The sequence below is a fragment of the Amborella trichopoda genome, chromosome 3 (genome assembly GCF_054954075.1).
Source record: "Amborella trichopoda isolate Santa Cruz 75 chromosome 3, AtrichopodaSantaCruz75HAP2 v2.0, whole genome shotgun sequence".
Classification (NCBI taxonomy): Eukaryota; Viridiplantae; Streptophyta; class Magnoliopsida; order Amborellales; family Amborellaceae; genus Amborella; species Amborella trichopoda.
This window is the reverse complement of record NC_142338.1, coordinates 31,686,296-31,712,519: the sequence shown is the minus strand read 5'-3', so window position 1 is coordinate 31,712,519 and position 26,224 is coordinate 31,686,296. Positions and strand designations below refer to the sequence as shown.

General features: G+C 33.0%; 1 protein-coding gene across 9 annotated transcripts; it reads right to left on the bottom strand.

The window, feature by feature from the left end:
* Positions 1–10,283: 10,283 nt before the first annotated feature.
* LOC18426766 (uncharacterized) lies at positions 10,284–25,829 on the bottom strand. Of its 9 annotated transcripts, none has more exons than XM_011622319.3 (6): positions 25,634–25,829; positions 25,265–25,381; positions 24,345–24,552; positions 21,780–22,060; positions 20,929–21,162; positions 10,284–11,740 (listed from the first exon to the last, which is right to left on the bottom strand). In XM_011622319.3, exons 3-6 carry the CDS (start codon positions 24,523–24,525, stop codon positions 10,730–10,732), a joined length of 1,707 nt encoding a protein of 568 aa, XP_011620621.1. In that variant the 5' UTR covers positions 24,526–24,552; positions 25,265–25,381; positions 25,634–25,829; the 3' UTR covers positions 10,284–10,729. The 9 variants fall into 9 exon arrangements, with proteins under 9 accessions (XP_011620621.1, XP_006833474.1, XP_020518364.1 ...); XM_006833411.4 differs by having other exon boundaries at positions 24,345–24,527; XM_020662705.2 differs by having other exon boundaries at positions 24,345–24,420.
* Positions 25,830–26,224: the final 395 nt, after the last annotated feature.

Here is a 26,224-nt window from a genome sequence, read left to right as displayed (position 1 = left end):
TTGGGCAATTTTGAAGCACTTATATTGAGTCTAGGTTGCCTAAGGTTTACTAGGGTTTTGTAGTCCTTCAGGCTCAGAATCAAGGTTTTTAGGAGTTACTTTAACCAGAACTTTGAGAGGGGTGTCTACATCAGGGTTTTCAGATGATCGATTTTCAAAAAAAAACATAAATGCAAAAAGAGAGAGAAATTGAAAACAAGCACATATGGGGTTTCCTTAGAAAGAGAAGATTAAAGAGCCAAGAAAAACATAACAAATGGAAACCAACAGTAAAAATCAGAGATGGGTTTTTTTTACTAAGAGACAATGAACAAACCCCAATAACATGAAAGGCTTAAATTTTTAAGTTTTATTTTCTCATATTGCAAACACAGATAAATCTTCAATACCAAGAACAAGCACATAACTTAGAAGCTATAACAAACCATAAAGACTTCTTCATCGGTATGGCAGTAAGGAGAAGAGGAGGTAGCAACAAATCCATCAAACACCATGCTCTCTAAACTCCTTCGTTACGATATAACCACCCACTCAGATAAATAGATAGATCGTAGACATAGAGAGAGAGAACAGAACAAGACAACCCACAGAGATATGATGGTTTTCTAGGGACAAACGATTTCAGATCAGGTGGATTTAGATTTTGAGCTGTATTCAAATACTGATAAGGGCATGGCAGAGGAGATCAAACATATCAAATAGTCGAAACACAACTCGGTATAGAGATAGATCAGATACTTGAACATGACTCGACAACACCAATTGGGTGAGTCTTTTCACAAACTCGTGTAAATTTTATTTCGAGGAAGTTAATGTGAATGTAAAATTTATTTAAGCTGGATATATTGTATCATTATAGAGTTTAAATGGCCATGTATATTCTATGGCCTAGAATTTGAAAAAAAATAAGTTCTTTATTGTGGTTTTGTTAGACTAAATTGTAGGTTTTACTTTAATTAAATTAACAATAGTACAATGTGCCAATTATATAATGGTAGGATGTTGTGTCATCCGCTCAATTTGTGTCAATTTTAGTTTTAAAAATATAATTGGAATATAAAATTTATTTAGAACTGATTTAGAAAATCATAACCCCAATTTTGTAATTCGAAGAATATTTTTTAAAATAATTAAAATCAATTAAACCCCATAAATAAAAACGATGGTTGAACTACAACTTCACTTATTGTTTCTCCTTGGAGCGCATATTTTTATCCATTGAAGTTCGACTCATCAACAAAATTTTGTTTATTATTGAACACGGGATCACCAACTATATTTGGATGGCCGTCAAAGATTGGTGGTAAGTTTTTAAAGTTTTTTTATTGATCTTAAGTACACTACTGCTTAGAAAAATGTAATATATCATTTTTGTGGTGGCACTATGTTGTATTACCCACTTAATTCATAAAATTTATTTTTAAAAAATTAATATGAATATAAAATTTATTTAATCTTGATAAATTGTTTTATTATAGAGTTTAAATAGCCATGAGTGTTGCATGGCCTAGAATTTGACAAAAAGAAGTTCCTTATTGTATTTTGCCAGACTTAATTATAAATTTGATTTTAATTAATTTTACTGCAGTGTAGTACGTCTGTTATATGGCGGCACTATGTTGTGCCGCCACTCAATTTGTATCAAGCTTATTTTAATAAAAATCGACTAGCATAAAGAATTTATCTAAAATTGTCTTAAAAATTATGATATTAATTTTATAACTTTTGAATTGGTTTACAATGATAAATTTTAATATCTAACAATCCTTGAATAAACTTTTGAACTACAGAAGTGAGTTAAATTGAATTTTGATGTGATTTTGAGTTTTTTTAGTTGATGAGGTCTGAAACATAACATTAAAATACCCATTTCAAACAACCCATTCCAGGGTTAGGGTGGGAAATCCTGAATTCATAAGGCATGATTCAAACAGGGTTTGAAAAATCAACCGAGTCAGCTCGGACTCGGGCAGTGGCCGAGGTCGAGCCGAAATTGTTCCAAAAATTATAGAAAACTAAAAACAAGATAATAAATCTATTGCTAACATGTTTATTCATCATTTTGGCAAAGATTGGCTCGTATTTTAGCCATGAAAACTTATTTTATATTTTTCCATCTTTTTTTAATTGTTTTAAAAATACCCCGGTTACAAACTTATTCGTCAAAATCTATTGTTTTACTACTTCGTTAATCTCATTTAGATGTGTTTTGTTTAATCTTACTTTCAACATGTATTTTCTATTTTTAATATTTTTTTATATCTTTCTAATTTTTTTAATGCTAGTCACAGTTTTCCACCCAACTCGAAGCAAGTACTTGGCTCACGCATAAGCCGAGTGCTCGGCCCTAGTCATTCATGTGAACACTGGATTCAAAAACCAAGACTCTTTAGAACTACTTTAATCAAATGCCCTTTTTCGAATTATGTTATTTTTATGAAAATATGCTTAATAATTTCTTTACTTTTGATTCACGTGAGTAACTTAGTGTAGGTGAGTGGCGTGTTCTTTGCCTAAGGCGATTATAAATACATCAAATAAAATAGCTAGCTAGCTATCAAAAAACTTTATTGAAAAAATATGGAAACGTTATTCACTATTGGGAAAATTATTCACTACTCATTAGTACTTAGTTTAATAATGTGATTATATATATATATATATATATATATATATATATATATATATATATATATATATATATATATAAAATGATCCTATGAGACCCTCCCACACTCATGTGGGTAGGACCCCAAAGGATCACCATTAAATTTAGCATAAATCTATAAAAAAGTTATCACATGGGTGTCCAACTTGACTTTTCTAGAGATCTGTGCCAAATTTAATGGTGATCCTTTGGGGTCCTACACACATAGGTGTCGGAGGATCTCATAGGATCATTACTCATTGATATATATATAGGAAAGGGAGTGGATTCAGTACGCCCACTAGTTGACCGCTACAGTAAACGCCAATGGCCCATATTGAATCTGGGCCGATCAGATGGTCATGACCTCTTTTTGTTTTTTAATTTTAATTTTTTTTATAAATCCAAATCACTTGAAATTTTATGTGTACGTTCTTCTCATCAAGGCACACCTAATAAAAATATAAAAAAAATAATTTGCTAAAAAAATTGACCAAAATACCCCTGAAACATTACAGGGGTATTTAGGTCAATTTTTCATGTAAACTATTTGCTTTATATTTTTTGAAGAATCACCTATTTTTTATGTACATACGCTTCAAATTTCAGATCATTCCAATTTATAAAAAAAAAAATTAAAATTTAAACACTACCAGACATCCAAGATCATCATATCGACCCAAATTCAATATGGGCAGTTGGCGTTTACTGTAGCAGTATGCTATTGGACTAAAAGGAACTTTTCCCTATAGGAAGAAGTTTATATAAAGTTGTAAACTTAAAATTACATATGCACCCTACTATATATATATATATATATATATATATATATATATATATATGGAAAATGAACCTCTGAGCCAGTGGGCTCACAAAAAAAAATGGCCCAACGGCCCAAATTGAATCTAGGCCGATCTGACGATCACGAACGTCCGGTAGTGTTTCAATTTTAAATTTTTTTCTACGAATCCAAATCACTTGAAATTTTAAGAATCAAGCCGTACCTAATAAAAATATAAAAAAAAATAATCCCCAAAAAAAAATTTGACCAAAATACCCCGAAAATTTACGGGGGTATTTTGGATAATGTTTTCATGTAAAATATTGTTTTGATATTTTTCAAAGATTCATCTATTTTTTATGAACGTACGCCTAAAATGTAAAGTGATTTGGATTCGTAGAAAAAAAAATTAAAAACTTTTGGGCATCCGTGATCGTCAGATCGGCCTAGATTCAATCTGAACCGTTGGGCTCATTTTTACTTGTGAGCCCACTGGCTCACAGGTTTCTATATATATATATATATCAAAAAGGCATGATTTTAATATTGTAATTTGAGAAATATTTTTTCTCAAAGCCATATTAGAATTTTATTATACCAAATTATAAAATTTAATTTCTCTCAATTTTTAGTACAATTTTGACTTTTAAAAGAGACTTAACTTACACTTCGCTGCCATTTTAACTTTTAAGTTAATGTATAAAAACAATAACAAATTAATTTGAAATAACATTAAAATGTGTATTTTAAAAAAAAATATTATGTACTTCAATTTTATTATACCACATTATAAAATTTGATTTCTCTCAATTTTTAGTAAAATTTTGGGTTTTAAAAGAGAGTTAAATTACACTTTGATGCCATTTTGACTATTTAAGTTATTATATAAAAAAAATAACAAATTAATTTGAAATAACATTAAAATGCCTATTTTAAACAAAATATTATGTACTTATTTTATTATTAAAAATACTTATAAATTGAATTTTAATTGTCTATTAGTTAATTATATTATTCAGATTTAAATTTATTGCATAATTATAATTTTATTGAGTTTAATTACTGTTTTTTTTAACTTTGACCTTGTTCTTGAATTTATTCTCATAAAAATAAATTATTCGTTATATGATTTAAATTTTCAAAAAAATAGTTGTTTTATATAAAAATCAAATTTGATTGTGCTCCTTTTAATACTTTATAAAATTTATAAAATATAATTTATTAAAATGGTAGAGTATATTGTATTTTGGTAAAAATATATTGATTATTTTGAAAAAAGTAAAAAATTACTTTGTGTAGTGTACGATTTTAGCATTTAATAATGGGTTGGTTCACACGTTTTGAGTTAAAAATATTGTTTTATCGTGATTCCTTAGGAGCACATTGTATCTATGAACCTCATGAAGCAGATGTAATAGCATTTATCTTTTTGAAGTAAATTTTAATTATGTACAACAATATTATTATTTGAAAATTAAAATGTTAAAAAAAATTTAAAAAATAAAATTCTATTTTTAGCTGAGGGGTTACATAACATGTATGTGAGGGAGCATACAATAAAGTGATATTTTTATCATGGAGTCGTGACACGTGACACGCTCAAAAAAATGTAATATGCGTTTCTTATGTGACAGGTGCGCACTACCTCCTTCGCGTTTTATATAAAGCAATTCTATGATATGCCGAACCAACCACCTGAACCAAACTCCGCCCTTTGTATTTTATATAGAGCAATTCTATTATATGCCGAACCAACCATGTGAGCCAAACTTCGAGCCTGAAGTGGGTTTCTTGGTTGCTACATTGCTACGAACCTCCCCGTGTTTTATATATAAAAAATATCAACCATGTATATGATAAGAGTAATGATCCTATAAGATTTTGCTACAAATAATGGTATGAGACCCCAGAGATCATGCAGATCTCAAGACTTCTATCTCAAAATAAAAAAAGTCAATTGTCCTTATGCTTTGCTTCTTTTTCTCGCTCCTTAAAATTATGACAACAAGAGCCGTATTTCCTCCGAGTTTCTCTCTCTCAAGCAATATGGATGGCCCTCTCCTCCTCCCTCACTGGTCTTTCACCCTCACGGCCTCCGTCTTCTCTTTTCCTCTGTGCTCCCGCTTCCCTGCGCCTCTCTCACCCTCACGTCCTCCCTCTTCTCTTTCCTTCACAACTTTCTTGCATCTCTCTCTCAACCCATTTGAATAAGCTACACGATAACCATCTCAAGAGAGACCACCTCCCCAGCCACGACCAAAGTACAATCTTCTCTCCCTACCATAATATTAGTGTTTAGGTTGGTTCTACATATTTGAATGTTGGGGTTTATTTAAATTCCAGATTTTAAACTCAAACCATTAGCTCTGTAGGAATAGGGTTCAGGGTTATTTTACAGGTTTGAATGTTGTTGTTTTTAAAAAACATGAGAGATTTAAAAGAATATGTGGCTCTGTAGGGTTTAAGGTGCTTTCTGAAACTAGGTTTTAGAGGTCTGAATGTTCGGGCTTTTTTAAATCAACGATTTTAAAAAACCATGATGCTCTATATAAAATGAAATTGTTGTTCATAGCCGCAAAACCCCCTGAAAATGTGTTTTATTGCCAAATTTATCTGAGATATCTAGTTATTTTTCTTCTTTCAAAAGCTTTTGTTCGAGACTAGATTTTTGCAGCTTATTCTCAGCTTTTATTGAATAAATGTTTTTCTCAGTTTTAAAAATCTTGGTTTATTCTCAGTTTTAAAAATCTTGGTTTATTCTCAGTTTTAAAAATCTTGATTTATTCTCAATTTAACTGAAATTGTTGAATAAATGTTATTCATTTTTTTTCATTTACCGTCATTTTTCTTTCATCGCAACCTTTATTGCATTTCTTATTCATACATGAAACAAATATCTTAAGTCTTTAATAATGGTTTGAGTTTGTATTACCAACAATGCTTTTTTTTTTCTTTTTTTAGATGATAAAATTATTGATGTATTTAGCTTTTGTAGTTATGATGAAATTGATATGTTTAATCCCCTCAATTGTATAATACATTCCACAAGTGTTTAAAAAAACGACGAGTCGAACCAGAAATCGTCATGGACGGATCGAATCGGCGAAAGAAACGGAAATCGTCCTGTTTTAGAGAGAACCGGACGATTCTGTACAGTGACTCGCCGATTCACTGTACGGAATCGGCGATTCCGTACAGTGAACCGGCGATTCACGTACGGTTTTTTTTTTTTTTTTTTTTTTTTTTTTTTTTTTTTTTTTTTTTTTTTTTTTTTTTTTTTTTTGTTTGTAATCCATGATAGATTTTTTTGTAATACTTGACCGATTTTTTTGTAATCCATAATCGATATTTTTTTTTTTTTTGTAATCCATGATTGGATTTTTTGTTTTTTTTTTTTTTTTGTAACCCATGATAGAATTTTTTGTAATCCATGATCGAATTTTTTGTAATCCATGATCGAAATGTTTGTTTTTTTCTTGCAATCCATGATCAAATTTTTTGCTTTTTTTTTTTTTTTTGTAACCCATGATAGAATTTTTTGTAATCCAAGATCGAATGTTTTGTAATACATGATCGAAATGTTTGTTTTTTTTTTGTAATCCATGATCGAAATGTTTGTTTTTTTTATTGTAATCCATGATCGAATTTTTTGTTTTTTGCTTTTTTTGTAACCCATGATAGAGTTTTTTGTAATCCATGATTGAATTTTTTGTAATCCATGATCGAATTGTTTTTTTCTTTTTTTGTAATCCACGATTGAATTTTTTGTTTTTTTTTTTTTGTTTTTTTTTGTAATCCATGATCGAATTTTATGTAATCTATGATCGAATTTTATGTAATCCATGATCGAATTTTTTGTAATCCATGATTGAATTTTTTGAAAAATTTGTGATTTTTTTTTTTTAATTCATGATCGAATTTTTTTTTGTAATCCATGATAGAATTTTTTGAAAATTTGTGATTTTTTTTTTTTTAATTCATAATCGAATTTTTTTTTGTAATCCATGATAAAAATTTTTGAAAATTTGTGATTTTTTTTTATTAATCCATGATCGATTTTTTTGAAAATTTGTTTTTTTTTTTTTAATCCATATTATTCAAAGAGAAAATGACAGAGATGATGATTCTGAGGCCACCCTATCCCAACCATATTATTCACATATCGAGTCCCAACAGCAACAGTGTAGGGATGAGCACGACAGTGCAGGTGAGCATGAAGGATGGACAATCTTCGGGGATTTTAGATTGGGAACACAACAAAACACTAACACTCAGGGATTTGATAATAGTCAGACGCCTGCTAATATCGATGATTCGTTTTTAGATCGAATCAATGAATTGTTAAACGAATTCAATCAATGGCACCAGCGTGACCAAGAAGAACAATAGCGTCGTCTATCATTTTATTTTTAGATCATATGTTACTAATTTTATGCTTTATTGTAGTCCATGTATGTTGATATACTTATTCCATGATAATTATATGTTCATCTTTTTGTGTGATGTAAATTAAATGCTGAATGGCGGTTCATGCAGAAAAAGAACATATCAATATTCGCATATTCATTCAAAAGCATGAAAATTCTTAACGGAGTACCCTCATTTCTTATTGAATTCCTAAAAAACAATATTTATAATGAATTTTAATAATTTTCTTAGATTTTTTTTAAGCTTTATTCTGACCGATTCACCCGATTTCCGATCCGGATCGTCGATTCGCCGATCCGGATCGGTTTTTTGAAAGCCCGATCCGGGTCACCGATCCGTTTTTTAAACCATTGCATTCCACCATTATTTTGTCTGAACTCTTAGTGAAACTTGAATGCTGGAGCATTAACTTTGTATTTGAAATCCTAGACTAGGGAATACCAAGAAGGCTTCCAAATCCTAGACTAGGGAAGAGACATTTAGAGAGGAGCTTATCAATCAGGGAGATTCCACAATCCCTTGAAACTTAATATGGCCATCTAAGCATTTTAAAAAAAAAAAAAACTAATCATTTAAGCATTGTTGCACTTTGCTTGTATCACTTGTAACCATCTATGAAATAATGTATGCATTCTCCTGAGAATCAATGAAGTTCGGAGTTAAAGTGACTCCAGTCTCAATTCTAACAGTGCTTGGATTAGAAACCATGTTTGAAAAACTTTTTTAGGATTGGAGGGGGGATTTGTTCACAGCAAAAACATGAAGAAGTGTGTGGAAGGATTAATTTGTTGGTAAGTGGTAATGAAAACCAAACGTCTAGAACCTCCTCCAAGAATGAACCTACTGATGTAACAACCCCAGGTATTTATCAAGACAAACATTTTTATGCATCACTAGCCATAGTTAGATATGCCAAAATCAGCGTATTACAAGTAGTGACCCTCCCCCTAGTGCTGCCAGAGTAATTGTGCACTAACCTATACTCACACTAGATGCAAAACCATCCTGGAAGTAAGCACTATTTGAGACATTCATTTCCGGAGGCAATACTTACATTATTTGGGGATTTGGCTTGAGTAGGCCTTTTGGACTTAGACCCCACTTGTCGGGTCCAAAAATTGGACGCATACCCTTTGGGTCCGGGTCCATTGCATTATAAACATTTTAGTAGAAGGAAAATGAAATCAAACCAACTAAATTAGATGATCTAAAAACAATGACCAAGAATAGAGCTTTTTGGGTAGCTGTTATTCAATAAGATTCGCAAACTAGAAAATAAAAAGTAATTACTAAAACGAACAATAAATGTGATTATTTTGGTAACCCATAAATTTCCAAAGAAGGTTGTATTGTGTCGTCAAATATATTCAGCTCAATTTCGTTCCAGTCCAAGCTAGAGATTAGAACAAAACCTATTTGAGAGAGGGAGGTTGCTTTTTATCCATCCATATAATTTAGGGAGATCAGACAAAAGCCTACAGACTACAATAACAAAAAGAGAGATGAATTGTCGATTGCGAAATGAATGTAATGATCAACAAATGCTCGGACATGAAATAGGTCTTAATGCATATACGTATTCTGAGTAAAGTGATGAAAAACCAAAGTGCAGTACTGCCATTTTCTTGAAAACCTAAAAAGTAAAAAAAAAAAAAAAAAATTCAATATTAGCTATTTTATGAAACTTTTTAAATACCAGATCAGCCCGATCCAACTGATCTTTCACTAAAGATCACCGATCTACTGATCCGGAATGGTTTCCAAGACAACCGATTCGCATGGACGATTTGGTTTTTCAAAAACACTAGTCTAAACTATTCATGTTGATCTATTCGAGTTTAATATTCCGTTCGAACTTGGATTTCTATTAGAGATTACTCGTCCTTTTACTTTCATTGAATGTGTTAAAAAGTAAAGGAAAAAGTTCATCTAAGCTGCCAATCTTATATCAGACTTGCCTCAAAAGAAACCATCCAAGGGAGATTTATAGATATGATAAAAAAAGAAAAAAAAAAAAAAAGACTTCCACTTTAAAAAAAAAGTGCATCTAGTAAAAGCGCTATCTAAACCGTTCATTTTCATGATTTTCAATTGTTGTGGATTTACTCGTATACAGTATTCCTAAAGCTTTAAATTTTATAATTAGGTTGAAAAAAAAGATTTTTAAGCCATCATAGGAATTTCTGGCATCAAAACAGTATTTTTCAAGCAGTTTTGGAGGTGTGCTTACGTTGATTATTTGGGGTTACGCCACCCAAAAGTAAATCAACGTCAACTTATATCCATCTGAAGAAATGTAAATCCATGATAAGAAATGCAAATAGAAAGGAGACCCGGATAAGAAGTCAGGACCCCTCAAAAGGCCATGGACGACAAATCCATCTAATCCCGAGTCGTGACTGCCCATTTCCCAACTTTTAAGGCCCATTGGAACAATTTCAAATGTATTTATATACATATGCATGCCTGAATGTATACATCAGTTACTTACAACCCCAAAAACAATCTCAGCCTTCCATGACCTCCAAAAAAAAGTTCAAGAGACTCTGAAAGAATCTTAGTTACACGTTTTTCTTCAACGACGACTTATAACTCTTACAAACAAGTAAAATAAAAACTAAGCAATTCATCGTCTAGAGCTCTCAGTTGCCCAGAGCTGAAGCATGTAAGACATACCAAATTATCAACCAGAAGGCCGAGCCTGCATCTTAACTTATTCATATAAATAAAGTGTCAAACCTAGGTACTGACTTTCAACATTATATGTAGCTACATCCTGTATGTACTTAGTAGTCAATCTCCATTTTTTCTTTTTCTTTTTCTCTTTTTTTTTTTTTTTTTTTGTGTGGCAATTAGGGTTTGTGGTCAACCTCCTATAAACCAAGGATACATAAACCTGTGACAAACTTCCGTATCTTGCATAGCATGAAGTACGCATACACGAACAGAAGCATTGCCCCAATAATACAAGCTCCCAAACTCGACAAAACTGACCTTTGTGAAACACTATGAAAGCCCTCCACATTGCTTTGACCCCCTGAATCTCCAATAATTTTCTTCACTTGTTTCTTTGTTAAACTGACATTTTCCTTTGGCGGACGGCGAGCCTTTCTCCCCTTTTGCCGAGACTTAACTTTAGCCACAGTCGAACCGGAATCCTTTCGGAATGGAGACCCATCTGATATGAATATATCTCTCATTTCAGTAACAGTCTGATAAGAATGTGCCTCTCTTATCAACTGGTCTGAATTGGGCTCCTCATCCTTACAGAAAATTGCTGATACCTGATAGCAACCAAGGGGTGCCAAACTTGGTTCGGACATAGGAATCTCTTTGGATTCATTACCTAGCCCACTATTGAACTCCTCTAATAAAAGCAGTTGCTCCTGAAGATCACAACTAGATTCAGAACCAGAGTAGCCACTTCCATTAAGGACCCCAACAGCTCCTTTGTTGTAAGAGTAGGTCTCTGCTCGATTAGTAGACCGATTTTGCATTTTATGCATCTGAAGTCTGGACCTTGGACCTGGAATTTCGGACTCTGGACCAGAGGGCCAGTATCTTACATTAATTTCAGGTTCTTCTCTGTCCACCACATTGTCTGGAACCTGAGGATTATATAATTCTGAGTAGGCACTTGGGGTGAATCCATGGTCACCTGGAAGTGTAGAAGAGGGGCCACTGAGAGAGGCACTTGTGATTGCGTCGTATATTTCTTCAATAATGTCATGTTCAGAGAGTGGATCACTTGTGCTGAAATGATCAAAAAAGGTTGACTGGTCCCCAATTCCTAGATTGAATGGGATCTCAGGGAAATCTTCAATCCTAAGTGGAGAGCTTGCAACCCCATCATTTAGTTCCAGAATGTGAGGATTCGGATCCACCTGTGAAGCCACATTGCCAAACAGCATAAAGAGCTAAATATGCGTTGCCCATGTGAGAGAGAGAGAGAGAGAGATTAAAAACTACTAGAAAGTCTTGAAGTTCATGAAATGCACTAAAACAGAACAAAGTACCATAAATATAATAAAAAAGAAAAAAATTGGGATTGTATACTATGAGACCAATTATCTTTATCAGAAGGTCACAATTGCTACTAGCCATTAGATGTCAAATTGGATGGCTTGGATTGTACTACAAAGTTCGAGAAATTTTTTTGTGAACTTTGAGTTTATTTAATGGCACCTACATAGACACAGCCACCCAATTTGACATCTGATGTATAAGAGCGACCGTGACTTCTTGGTATTAAAAGTAAATGGTCTATTTGTATACTTTTCCTATAAAATTAACATTGTTGTTGTTCAATAGCGCATGCAGCCCAATGGAGAGTATCATCATAGAAAGTTTTGACAAAGTTTTACGTTAGCTGCCTACATAACACAACCTACGTCCTTTATCCAGGCTTGAGACAAGCTAAGAGAAAGTTTAAAGTCCTCACCCCCCTTAGACCACTAATGGGGAGTATCAAACAAATTAATACTTCAACAACATTACCTATCGTGATTTCCGCTAGAGGCACAACTATTAATAGACTACATTTATGTGAGTATGTTGAGAGTGTACTCCATGGTGGAAGTTACCCAATCCACCTATAAAAATATACATCAATGTTATCGAATGTGGCCGAACGCATTATGAGCCTTCATATGTCAGATGTGCTTACATATGCGACCCACCTCTTGTAAGTTTATTGCAATACCATGCACCTTGATAGCTTTAAGGGGCCAATTGATGCATTTTGCCCCCTAAACCCCAAAGTTGTAGAAGAGGATAGGTGGAGAAAATGCAAGAAAGAAGAGAGGAATAGGGTTTTTGAGTTTATTGCTAAGTGGTTTTACCAAATTTTTATTCCATTCAATACCATGCACATTGATAGCTTTAAAGTTTTGGTTGAGGCAATTGGGCAGTTAAGCCCATTTCAAATCCCCTTTATTCTCGAGTTTAAGGAGCCCCTTTAGAAAGATGCAATGAAGAATGTGAAGAAAATTTTCATTTCCCAAAGGGAAGGGTGAGAGAAGTATGGGGTGAGCATCATGTACAACGCATAGTCTAAAAGAAGGTCCCACACATATATTTAATTTTTTGGCCAATTGTCCTTGGGGACTTCTACTATGAAATCTGTTGATGCATCAAACAAGGCACATGATGCCACTTGTTTGAGTTGATGGATGACATTTAGAGTTTTCCAGGGAAGAGCATGTGGTACAAATTGTAACAAACAATAGCGCTACTTATTCTGCAGTAGCGCATCTCTTGACATTGAAGAAGAGGCATACGATTTGGACTCCTTAGGCAGCACCTTGTCTAAACTTCGTGCGACATTGCGAAGATGTCCAAGGTTTAAGGGGCAATGATCATAGACAACTTTGTCATTGATTTCATTTAGAGTTCTACCTAGTCAATGAGGGAGTTCACAAAGAAGAGAGAGAAAAGGAGAGACCGAGAGGAGTCACTAGATTTGCCACGAGATATCTCTCTTTAAAGCCTACTCAAGCCAGTGTAGGAAAAATCGAATCAGAATGGTTAACTGGACATGGGGCTGGACGTGGTTCAACCTGCCTAACCGGGCAACTCTCAAACAATCAAAAAAGTGTAAAAATAAATAAATAAATACAAAAAAAATCTAATAAAATATGAAAAGTATTTTAAAGCATGATTAAACAAATCACATCCAAATGAAGTTGAAAATTAATGGAAAAAAACTAGAATTTAAAGAATCGCTTTGTGCCCATGGGTATTTTTGAAATTTTCCAAAAAATATGGGACAATATAAAAATAAGTATTAATGGCCAGAAAAATATTAAAAACAGCATCACACTTGTTTTTTGGGATTTTATATAATTTTTTAAAAGTTTTATATTAAAAAACCCAGCCGATTCATCAAAATCAGCCAAAACCGGATCCGACCAGTGGCTGGTTCTGATCTAATCGGGTTAACCAGGTGGTTAGAATTTGAATCGCTCGATTTTCCTACATTGTTTCAAGCAAATTCACCTCAAAAAATGGGATTAAGAGTAAGTGGGCAAGGCTAGGGCTGTCAAGTAGGTCGCATCCACCCAACCGAGTTCAAGTCCAACTTCTCGACCTGACGGGTCAACTATGGGATATTTCTCGACCTTTGGTGGAAGTACTACGAAAGGTCGATTGTGATGCAAGCCCTCCATGGGGTGATGATTACGGTGAAAGAACAAATCAAATCAGTTCCGAAAACTAATGAAAGCAAATACAAGCCTATGCTTCTGATTTTGGATAGGAGATCTGCCCTTCATGCAGCTGGCTACGCTTTGAATTTATGTTTTCATTATAGACACCCACTTATTGAATCAGATCGTAAAATGAATAGAGGGTTCTTAGATATAACTGAGAGTTTAGTCCTTTATCCAACTATGTTAAGATTCAAACTCACAAATTGATCAGATTCAAGTGTGAATTAGGGAACTTTGGACAAGATATCACGATTTGCGATATGTATACTAAATAAGGTAACCAACACTATGCAAACTATGAAGTTTGAATTTCACTAAAAAATTGTTAACTTCACCGTTTCTTCTTTACATTGTTTTACTTACAATAAATATATATCTAAATATGCAGCTGAGTGGTAAGCATCACATGGGAGCAATGACACAAAATCTTCAATGTCCTGTTATTCGAGTGTTGAGCACCACATGCAATTCATTCAATTGCAAACACAACTGGAGCCCATTTGGGCATATAAGCCATTTCGCATTTGTTTTTTTAAGTTTCTAAAATCTAGATTGTTGAGAAAAATACAGATCTGTCAGACATTGGTTAAGTGACACTTTGCTCCTTGGCTTGTTTCCTTGCTTTCTATCACAACTCAATAGAAAAAACGAACAAGCTGAAGTAAAGAAAGTTGAGTGATCTTGTATGTTCGATACAATGAGCGCCTTAGGGAAAGGTAATTGATGCTTATGGATGTCAATCCGAATGTCTTGGATGAAAGCCACAACACAATGAATGGGCCCCAAGTCCACAATCAGACTGGGAGTTCTAGCATGAGAACCTTACTTGGTTGGATGTCGAGCAATGCTACAGGGGCTGGAGAAGACCTAAGATTTAGCATTAGAATGTAAACGTAGAGAGTTTGGTCCACATCAATAGGAAGAAGCTAACTCTGAGGAAACTGAGTAGGAAGAAGGATATGTGCACAAGGAGCTTAGGACATTGTTGATGATCGCTCTATAGTCCTGGTTTCGAATGCGGAAGATGCACATGATGGATCATATGACTCGTCTACTTGAGAGTTGAGACGTTGATTACATTTATTATCTTTTTTAGCTTATATGACATGAACTTTTCGTCTCCAGACTTTGAAGTTGAATTTCATATACTTGTGATTAGGTTGGTCACTTGGTCAATGGTACATGTTTTATTTAATCAATGAATGGAATTGATTACTCCGTTTCGCATGTTAATTTCATTAAACTATTAGAGAATAGAAACAAAAAAGTCTACTACGTTTCATCAAGGCATCAAGTTATCAGCAAAGCAACCATGGGATATATTTGAGATAAATACTGTGTTAAAATGCCAAAATGAGATAAAGGTTTTAAAATTGGGAAAAGTTTATTTAAGGGTGAGGCCCTAACCAATCAAATTATGGCACACATTAAAAAATCACTAGAAGAGGTTGTTTCGACTCCCAAAAATCCTCAAATCGTTCATCTCAACTTCAAAATTTATGGACATGAGAAAAAATGGATTTCAAATATAGAAAATAATGCACCTTGTAAAGTATTTTTTGGACCGTCCATTTTCAAGACTTTCAAGTGTTCATAGATCGGTTCGATCTACACTACTTTTACAGCTTTAAATTTTATAATTAGAGATGAAAATAAATTTACAGGCCATCACAAAGAATTCCATTACTAAAAAAGCATCTTTCAACACTATTTGAAGGTGTGTGTTATTTTGATTGTTTAGGCCCTTAGCCAAACAACACCTATAAAATTAGCCAGACTAAGATAGAGTATAGAATGCAAGTTTCGTAATAATAAAAGTAGAGACGAAGAAGTAGTTAAGCTCGATGACCAAAAATTACCAAAAGGAGTGCACTTTCAATATATTGAGTCGATAATCCAGGAAAATGAAGAGATTGAGGAAGGTGGCACGCATAGAAATAGAGCTGGGTGGCGAAGTGGAGATGTACAACCGGAGTTTTATGTGATCACAGTATATCAATGAAGCTAAAGACCAAGTTCTACAAGACAGCTGTGAGACCAACTTTGCTTTATAAAACGGAATATTGGACAATCAAGAAACAGCATACCCATAGACTGAGTGCAGTTGAGATGAGGATGTTCATATGGATGAGTGGCAAGACAAGATGGGATAGAATTCAAAACGAATACATTTGCGAGATTGTAGGTGTGGTACCAATAAGAGATAAGATGAGAGAAAGTAGACTTAGATGGGCTGGCCATGTGTAGTATAGACCCAATACAACACTTGTTAGAAGGTGCGAGTTAGTTCAAGTGGAAGGCTCAAAGCGGACAAGGGACAGATCCACAAGGACCTGGTTGGAAGTAGTGAGAAAAAATATAGGGACTTATGACCTCACTGAAGATATGGCACTTAACAAAGCAAAATGGCAGACCAGGATTTGTGCAGCCGATCCCAATTAGTTGGAAAAAGACTCTAATGATGATGATGATGATAATATGTTAAAATGCCCAGTATCACATAAATCACACATTTATGTTATTCTGTCTGTTATCATATTTTTCATAACTTGTAAAACTCGTAGGTGATTTTCCCACATCAGGACTACAACAAGCTGCAAACTGCTTTGGACCCCCAAGTGCATCTATTCTATATCCCACGTTGATAACACTAATACACATGCATGCGTGCAGACCACACCCACATGTTAATTTCATTTATAGTTGAGAATGTGGGTACCTGATCAATTGATCATAATTCAGAATGCCTCCTACATTTCTTAAATGAGACATTTCTTGAATAAGCTCAATCAATGGGCAAAAATAAAAAATTCCTCAAAAATGGCAAAACAAAAAACCTATCTAGCAAATCTCTGAAATATTCACAATTTACTTACACCAAAAAATCCTTGAAATGGAAGCTGCAATCCCTAAGGGCACGTTTGGTTGGTGTGAAAATATTTCCCAGGAAATATTTTCTTGATAAAACTGCCTTGCACATGTTTGGAAAGGGAAGAAAGCATATGAAAACAAAACCAGTGTTCGCAAAATTGAACCGAACAGTTAACCGGACATGGGCCCAGAAGCTGTTTAACAGGCCTAACCGGTAAACCGGCCGATTCAACCGCTCTAACCAGGCAAGTCCCACGTGATCAAAAAAATGTTGTAAAAAAAAAAAAAAGAATACAAAAAAAAATCTACTAAAATATGAAAAACATATAAAGAATGATTAAAACAAAACACTTTCAAATGAAGTTGAAAATTAATGAAAAAATGGATTTTATTCCATTTTATATTTTCTAAGGGATATTTTTAAAAAATTTTAAAAAAGATGGGAAAAATATAAAAGTGAGTATTAATGATCAAAACAATTTTAAATCTTTACCATAATGTAAAGAATATTTAAAAATGCATTACAAATCAAATTCCTTATTTTTGAGAATTTATATACATTGTTTTGAATATTTTTTTTTAAAAATACCGGTTGATCGAGCGATTTTGCAAACAATGAACAAAACCCATGATAAAACATTTTACCATAAAAAGGTCCACTTTACGTGAAAACAAAACCACACCTCAACCCATGAGGAAGTATTCCCCGGGTTTTATTTTCACATGCGGACCCACTAATCACGATTCACTATTCACTATGTATAGTATAATATATATTATATAATATTTATTTATATATTAAATATATAATGTATAAATATGGATTAATTTATATTATACTATATTATATAATGTATATTAGTAAACTAATATACAATATTATACTAATATAATATTATAATATAATATAATATTAGCATAATATAATATTACACAATATATCATATTACCATTTTACATTCAACTATTTTATATTAAACAATATATTAGTTTATATTATATTATATAGTATATGATAATATAATATTATACTAATACATAATATTATAAGAGTAATGATCCTATGAGACCCTCCCACACCCATGTGTGTAGGACCCCAAATGATCACTATGAAATTTGGCACAGATATCTAGAAAAGTTATCACATGGGTGTGGGACTTGACTTTTCTAGAGATCTATGTAATGGTGATCCTTTGGGGTCCTACACACATGGGTGTGGAAGGGTCTCACAAGGTCATTTCCCATATTATAATAATATAATATTACTATAATATAATATATATAATATTACATAATATATTATATTACATATTATGGATCTTAGCTCCACAGAACAATATGCTATTGTTGAAATATGGAACAATTGAAAACTTAGATCAAAACACTATGTATGGATGGTATGAACTGCCTAAACAAGAATTCTTGAACGGTGAACAACCAAAACCTATTACTCACTATATCAAACAATTTCCATTAATGAAACATGTAAATCTATTTGCATGTCCGATGTTATAACATTCGTGTAATATAATATATATTACTTTAATATATAATATATATATTACTTTAATATATAATATATATAATAATTTATATTAAACAATACATTAGTTTATAGTATACTATAACATATATTAATATAATATAATATGTAATAATATAATATATTATATATTTTTAAAATAAATAATATTTTTAATATTTAATATACAATATTTTATTTTTATTTTTTTTGAAATTATGCTAGGGGCATCCTTCAATGATTCTTCAAATAAATATAACTATATAGTTTTTAGTTATAATATTTAAATAAGGCATATATATAATACAAATATATATTAGGGCAGCGATTTCATGCAACATTTGTATACTACTGTAATACAATAATCTGCGAAAACCATGTTAGACCCATTTGTTTGATCCAAATTTTAAAATATACACTCTTTTCATTCTAATGAACCATAACAAAAAAGAAAAATTTGAAAACGCTACCTAGAAAGTATTTTTTTAGCCCAATCAACATACACTGTCCATTTTGATAAGATGCTTAGATCTAGGCCTTAGAAGGATTTTTTCTTTTCCAATTTTTTTAAATGACTTTATTATCATTCAATGAACAATGTTAAAAAAGAAAAAAAAATGATTCTGAGCTTGTAAAGGCTAAGATCTAGAAAATCACCGAATGAATGGTCTAGATTCGTTGTAGGAGGAGACTCATTTTGACAATATCTAGGGTTTCAATTGAACTTTTTTTTTTTGGATTGATTATTGAGATTAAGAGAGTGTGTGTGCAAAATTTTGGGTCATACAAATAACATAAACATGGTTTTCTAGAAGTGTTATTGCATCATACTATGATACATACGTTGCATTAGATCATTACCCTATATATTAATAATATAAATATAAATAAACAGTATGTATAATATAATATAATATTTATAGTGTATTATAATGTACAATATATGTATTTATATATTTATATAACATCGTATATTTATATAATGAGTAATGATAATATATTTATCTAATGAGTAATGATCCTATGAGACCCTCCCACACCCATGTGTGTAGGACCCCAAAGGATCACCATTAAATTTGACACAGATCTCTAGAAAAGTTATCACATGGATGTAGGACTTGACTTTTCTAGAGATATATGCCAAATTTAATGGTGATCCTTTGGAGTCCTACATACATGGGTGTGGGAGGGTCTCACAAGGTCATTTCCCTTATATAATATATATTTTATTGTATAATGTGTATTTTATTGTATAATATATAATATATTTTATTTATATAATAGATATTCACAATATAATATATATTATATAATATTTTATATCTAATATTTAAATAACATTTGACATATACTATTTTAATAATACTTAAATCAAGTTACCAAACATATGAAATTCATTATACAATGCTTTTTAAATGTGTTAACAAACATGGAGAAAATAAAGTCTGCAAAAGTTTTTCCTGCAAAGTATTTACATATGTAAATATTTTTATTAAGGAAATATTTACGCACCAACCAAAAGTGCCCTAAATGAAAATCTTTCTTTGGTTTTATCCCAAGAACGTTTTGGAATATTGCAAGAGAAAAGTCCTAATTACTTGGCACAACAAATATGCTTGTTCTTTTGGAATTGATTGTGAATCTGAATAAAAGCCAGTGCCTTTTTTGGATGATTGATGTATTATCTCAAGCAAGAATTTCTACTAAATGTATCCTACAATTACAAGGATTAATGCCTATCATTTTTTCTTTATTGGTCAAGCATGCTGACGACTAAATTAGAAGATACAAACACGGATAACCAATTGAAGGCACACCAGAATCTTGACAAATTAAAACTTTCCAAAAAGTGGAATTTTCAATATTTTTGCAAATAGGACCGTGTAGATGGTCTCATCACCAATCCAATACTGGGTCATAGTATTACAGCATATTACCATTGGGTAATCCAGCTGATCACCACCGATGGGAAAATAACATTGTGGAGTTTTTTTTTGTGGGGGTTTTCTTTTTTCTAAAAAGAAACTAATCAAAGACTTAGGATTTGAAACATATTATTACAGCATATTACCATTAGGTAATTCAGCTGATCGGCACCGATAGGAAATTAACATTGTGGGTTTTTTTTTTTTTTTCTGAAAAGAAAGTAATCAAAGATTTAGGATTTGAAGAAATGAACAGAAAAAAGTTCATGAAATGGTGAAGGAAGTCGTTAATTTGTCAACAGAATATGTGGGAAAACAACAGTATGTCGCCAGTTATGCCAGAGAATGTGATAATTTGACTATTTAATACTCGATCCATAGTTTAAAATTTCAAATTTCATTTTCAAGGACACTTTCTGCAGCCTATTCCTGATTAAAGCCCATGCTAGGAGATTAAAATGTAGTGTAAATCATCAAAAGGAAAATAAATCATAAAATGAAAAAAAAGAGAAAGAGTAGCTTAATCAAGGGTATTCATAACTTACCCTCTGATTGCTTGTGTACTCCCCAGATGCTGGAATGAAAGCTGCTTCAGAATTCAGATACATCGCAATGGATAAATCATCAGAAACCAAATCATATGAGTTTCCATAAGGGGTATTCATTGATCTACCCTCTGTTGGTTGTGCTGCAACGTGCCTTTCATTTTGCTCCAACCCATCATCATCACTTGTACCCGATTCATCATTCTTAAAAACACGGCAGAGGACAAAGGCATCCTTCACCACCAGGGAATTGTGTCAATAGCCTTATAAAATGGTAGTCACTACCACACCAAGAACAGATTAAGAACTAGAATCTATAGACAATAGAAAGAAGAAAATGCACATAAAACAGCACGAGAAAAAAGAAACCAAAGAAAGCTTCATAGAGGGAAGGGGGGGGGGGGGGGGGGAGCAGAGAGCAAATATAAAAGGAAAGAAAAAAAATTAAGAAAAAAACTAAGATCGGGAAAATAACAACAAAATGAATATATATATATATATAACAAAGCCAAAAGTGAACATAGAAAAAGAAAGTGCATGTGTGTGAGTGGATGGTCGTGTTTATGTGTGTGTGTGTGTGTGTGTGGTTGGGTGGGTGGTGTGTGTGTGTGTGTGTGTGTATGTTTAATGCATGCATGTACACCAAGAATGATGACAGACCATAATGGTTGGGAGGGTGGTGTATGTGTGTGTTTATGTTTCATGCATGCATGTCCACCAAGAATGATGACACACCATAATGGTTTTGCACATAACGCCCAGTCTCCAACTAAAATGAACAACACATGCCTAAAGACCAAGAACGTTTGTTGCTAGCAAGGCAAGATTGGAAGAGCTCTAGTAGGAAATACCTTCATGCCTGGTGCAGCAGCTTCACACTCTTCCTTCGCCAAATGATACTCATGCATAAGCCAATCCGTGCGCACCCCTGATGGAGCCCTTCCCGCATGAAATACAAGGGTCTTCTTAGTGCCAATGGTGCGTCTTCGGAATTTCACATTCCGGTCCTTCCCTGTGGCCTTCCAAAAACCAGCTTTTGTAGCTCTGTTTGTGCGAGAACCATTAGGATATTTTTTGCCTCGAGCACAAAAGAAATGCCACGAGGAACATCTAAAAGGCATGTCGGATTTTTCTGCACGCAAAACTTCTAGCTTAAGATGTTTCATTATTTTCAAAACTATCTTGGTAAGGAAAATTGGTTTTTGGTAAAACAGTTTGTTTCAGCAAGTAAACAGAAATTTTCTTTGCTTTCCCTTTTTTCTTTATTGTTTTTTTTTTTAAATATATTTGTTATCTTTACTTCATATAGAGGGCTGATGGGAATGCATAGATACAAAACAAGATCTCTTCAAGTGGTCAATTAGGGGACGATGGTCAAGTGCTCAACTAAAATAGTTTACTTAGCTAGATCACGCGAAGTCCTATAAGTTCCATAGATGACGATTCAACCCACGTGATATATATAACTAAGATATGACGGATATTGCAATATCTAAAAAACTATATATTTCACCATATGAATTCTTTGATTTGTTATAAAGTTTATGGAACATGAATGAAATGACAAAATTAGATAGAACATGACTTAAATGCCAAAATCTGTTTTGAGACATCTAACTACAATAGCCTTCCGAATATTCTATGTGATAATTCTCACCCCTGCTAAACAATAAAAAGCAAAAAACCTTTAGCTCCCATTATGTTCCTGCAATCAATAGTTTGATGTGAACGCACCATAGAAATGGCAAACCAATTCAAATTTTTAATAGAGACAAATTTCACCATGCATTAGACTAGTAAACGATTGATAAAAAAAGTGCCCATTTGAAGCGGCAACCTAGAATCTATTATGTTCCATGGTTCCAATAGTTGAATCCTTATTCCTCCTATCAACAAGGAACAGGAAAGTACAGTTTGTTCCCAGTCCTAAAGAGTTAATCAAATTACTCTGAGACATACATAACGTTTATACATGCATCCACCATTTATTTGCAAAATTTCCAGGAGAGGCGTTTCTATACGAGATGAATTAAACACATCCAAGAGTTCTTCAAATTCAAAGACTATTAGTTGGGACGTATCTATCATCTCAATAAATCCAACACTTGTAGAGTTCAATTAAACATAATTGGCGAAACTTGGGATGTTTCTTATAAAGCTGGTTAGAATTCTTGTACAATTAGGATAAAAATGTGAGAAAATAGACAATAAGAGCCAGCATTTAATTGATAAAATCTTAAGGTAAGATGAGAATGGTATATGTTAAACAGATAAGTTTGATGGAATCTGTATCACATAAAGTACAAAAAAGAAAAAACCGGAAAAGAAGTATGGAATGGCTCTAGGCTTAGGTAGTAAAGGAGGCAGGCTGCTACAATAAGAAAAACAAAAATAAGTTGTGACATTCAAACCAGTAATATTAAGGGTTTTCCACACCTCGAACAGTCGCAGTTTGGGCATTTTCTGACAAAATAGTCGAGAAGGTAGTTAAAAAGTAACAACTTTGCTAGTAAATTAGTTGAATTAACCACCTCATTGATTTTTGAGGTGGTTGACCATTTCAATGACAGCTCCCCAAAAAAAATACAGATCCTCACTTCCTCAACCACAGCATCATAACGACCATCAATTCACAAACTCATAGTTATATGCCGCAAAATATTAATGATAATTTCTTCTTTTTTTAGTCATTGGATAGGTCACCATAAGTGATGCAGCTACCAAGTATCTTCTAGAGCATCACAACTAGTTGATGGTTTTTAAAAAAAAAAAATTGCATTTATTCTAGGTTATTCTAGATGAAAATAGCAATCAAGTGATCTGAAACATTGTACACATCGCAGGTATATCCATTAAGTACCCCATTTGTGAGGACCAAATTTCTGTAATAGGGCAGTTCCTCACCCTCCACTTATTTTTGGAGTGAAAAAGGCTTACTTTGATCGGCTCAAATGACAAACTTCTGGAACCCCAGTTGTCAAAGAAATGCTGCTGAAAGCCCAGAAATACCCATATAATTTTTAATAAAAATGAATCTGAAAAAGAAAAAATTGTTTTTACTTCATTAAAGTAACTTTGGGCATTTAATAGACTTGTGGGGATGTCCGAACAGGGCACTCTCTCTCCTTTAACATACCAAGGAATAAATTATCAAGGATACAAAATTTTAAACAAAATAATGTAAATTTTTCTCAACAAGATAAAAAGAAGCTAGACATGAGAGAGATATGCCATTTGAAAGAATATTTCAATGTTCCTTATGACCACATACAAAGTAAACAGTGTAAATAAGTAATGATGTTCAAATCCAAAAAATACAGTAACCAATTTACGGTAATTAATAAGTTTACAGCATAGGCAGAGAATCATTTGATACTTAAGTAGTGAGAACAAATCAAATTGGAGAATATGATTACCTGGCAAATCCCATGGCTCATGCTTATACAGGTCCACTTCCGGAATAGTGTCCCTATTCTTGCCAAGTATTTTTCCCTTCAAGTAATAAGACACAAGCTCCACATCGGTTGGGTGAAATCCAAAGCCAGGAGGCAAAGAAGCTATATTGCCATTGGTGTTTCCCATGTACTCGAATGTCATGTCTAAATGAGAAGATAATCCAAATTCCTATGTATTTAGAAAGCAACCCACTCAATAGATTGAAAAAATATAAAAACTATTTCCAAGAATTTCCTTGATGCTCGACCAAAAAAAAAAAAAAACTCTCATATATTTCCTTACAGGTAAGATAAGGCAAGAGTCAAAACACATTAGCTCATCATATCACAAAGGATATGAAGAAGTCCATAAAAATACAATCATATCATACTTTGTAAATAAGTAACACTGATTAGTCAAGTTACATAAACATCATGTTACAATAAGTGCAAGATCTACAAAATTCTAACACAATTTAAGAAAGACAAATTGAAATCAGAAAACAAACAAAAACCTCAATAAGGAAGAATAGTTTATCCAAAGATCAATGAATAAGTTCAAAATGAAAGAGTAAAGAGTGTCACAATCTATCAAACAATCACAGAGTTCGCCAAACTCTTCTCATTATCAAAGCACTGAAAGCACATTCACTCAAGCAACATTCACAAACAAAGGGCCTTGTATCCATGATAGTTAGGGTGTGAGGGGTGTAGTACAATGTCCAAGGTTCCAATCCCAACTAATCTATCCACACAAAATACTCAAGAATACTCTGATGAAAATATAGTTGAATAATCAAGATTAGAATCTCTAATTGGATTCAATTCTTTATGGACTCCAACTTCTAACAAAGAAAATCCAAATAATTAACAAAATAAATGATAAATTCCATTGAATTTACCTAATTTAGAGATTCAGGGGAACCTCAAGGGCAGTGATCATCCTCGTAATCCACGTAAACAGATATCATCTTTCTCAATTCTTCATGGCGAAATACTGAATTCTTCATGGCAAAATACTGAAAGAGTAAGTAAAACAACAAAACTCATGTAAATCTATCTAATAATATTTCCAGAAGTCCAGCACTAAGCCTAATCATCTGCACATGTAGCTCAAATAAAACAAACTCTTTTTTGAATCAAAACGGATGAAAATTCTCTACTTATGGGGAATTCGAAGCCCTTAGTGCAGCTATTAGAGAAGAGAAGAAGGAAAACACTAATTTGCATCAGAAACAACGAAAAAATAAAATCCAAAACCCTAATTCAACCTGATCACTGATTCAGAGGGCTTTCAGAAGCAACGATCATCATCGCAAGCAATATGAGTGTGTCACCTTCAAAGCATAAAACCTAGTCCAGAGGAAGCTCAAAAGGTTCGGTTTCTTTAAAGCATTTGGTTGATCAGAGCTCCATGGATCTCTCTCTCTCAAAAGCTCTCTCTGATCACACACAAGTTGACTCCTGAAGACTTGTTTAAAAGCAAAGAAACGACCAAATAGACTTAAAACAACAACATGGAACAAACGGCCAAATAGACTTCCAAGCTTCCGTGACCAATGAACGAGAAAGCTTCCACCAGAAGGCAGGAGCTCTAATTACCAAAAAGGACAAAAGACTAAATAATTGACAAGTAAATCCCAACTCTAGCGAGCATGACCAAAGCACCCTCATATGATTTTTATTTATTGCAAGAGTAGCCTTCAATTCGGACACGTGTCCGTAGTCGTGCACCACACTTGCTCACGTTGTGGCGGGAAAAAGTTTATATACGGTGCGTACCTTGTATTATAAAGGTCAGGCGTATCTCAAAACCTCACCAAAACAAATTATTTTGCGGCAGCAATACCCTCGAGTTGTTC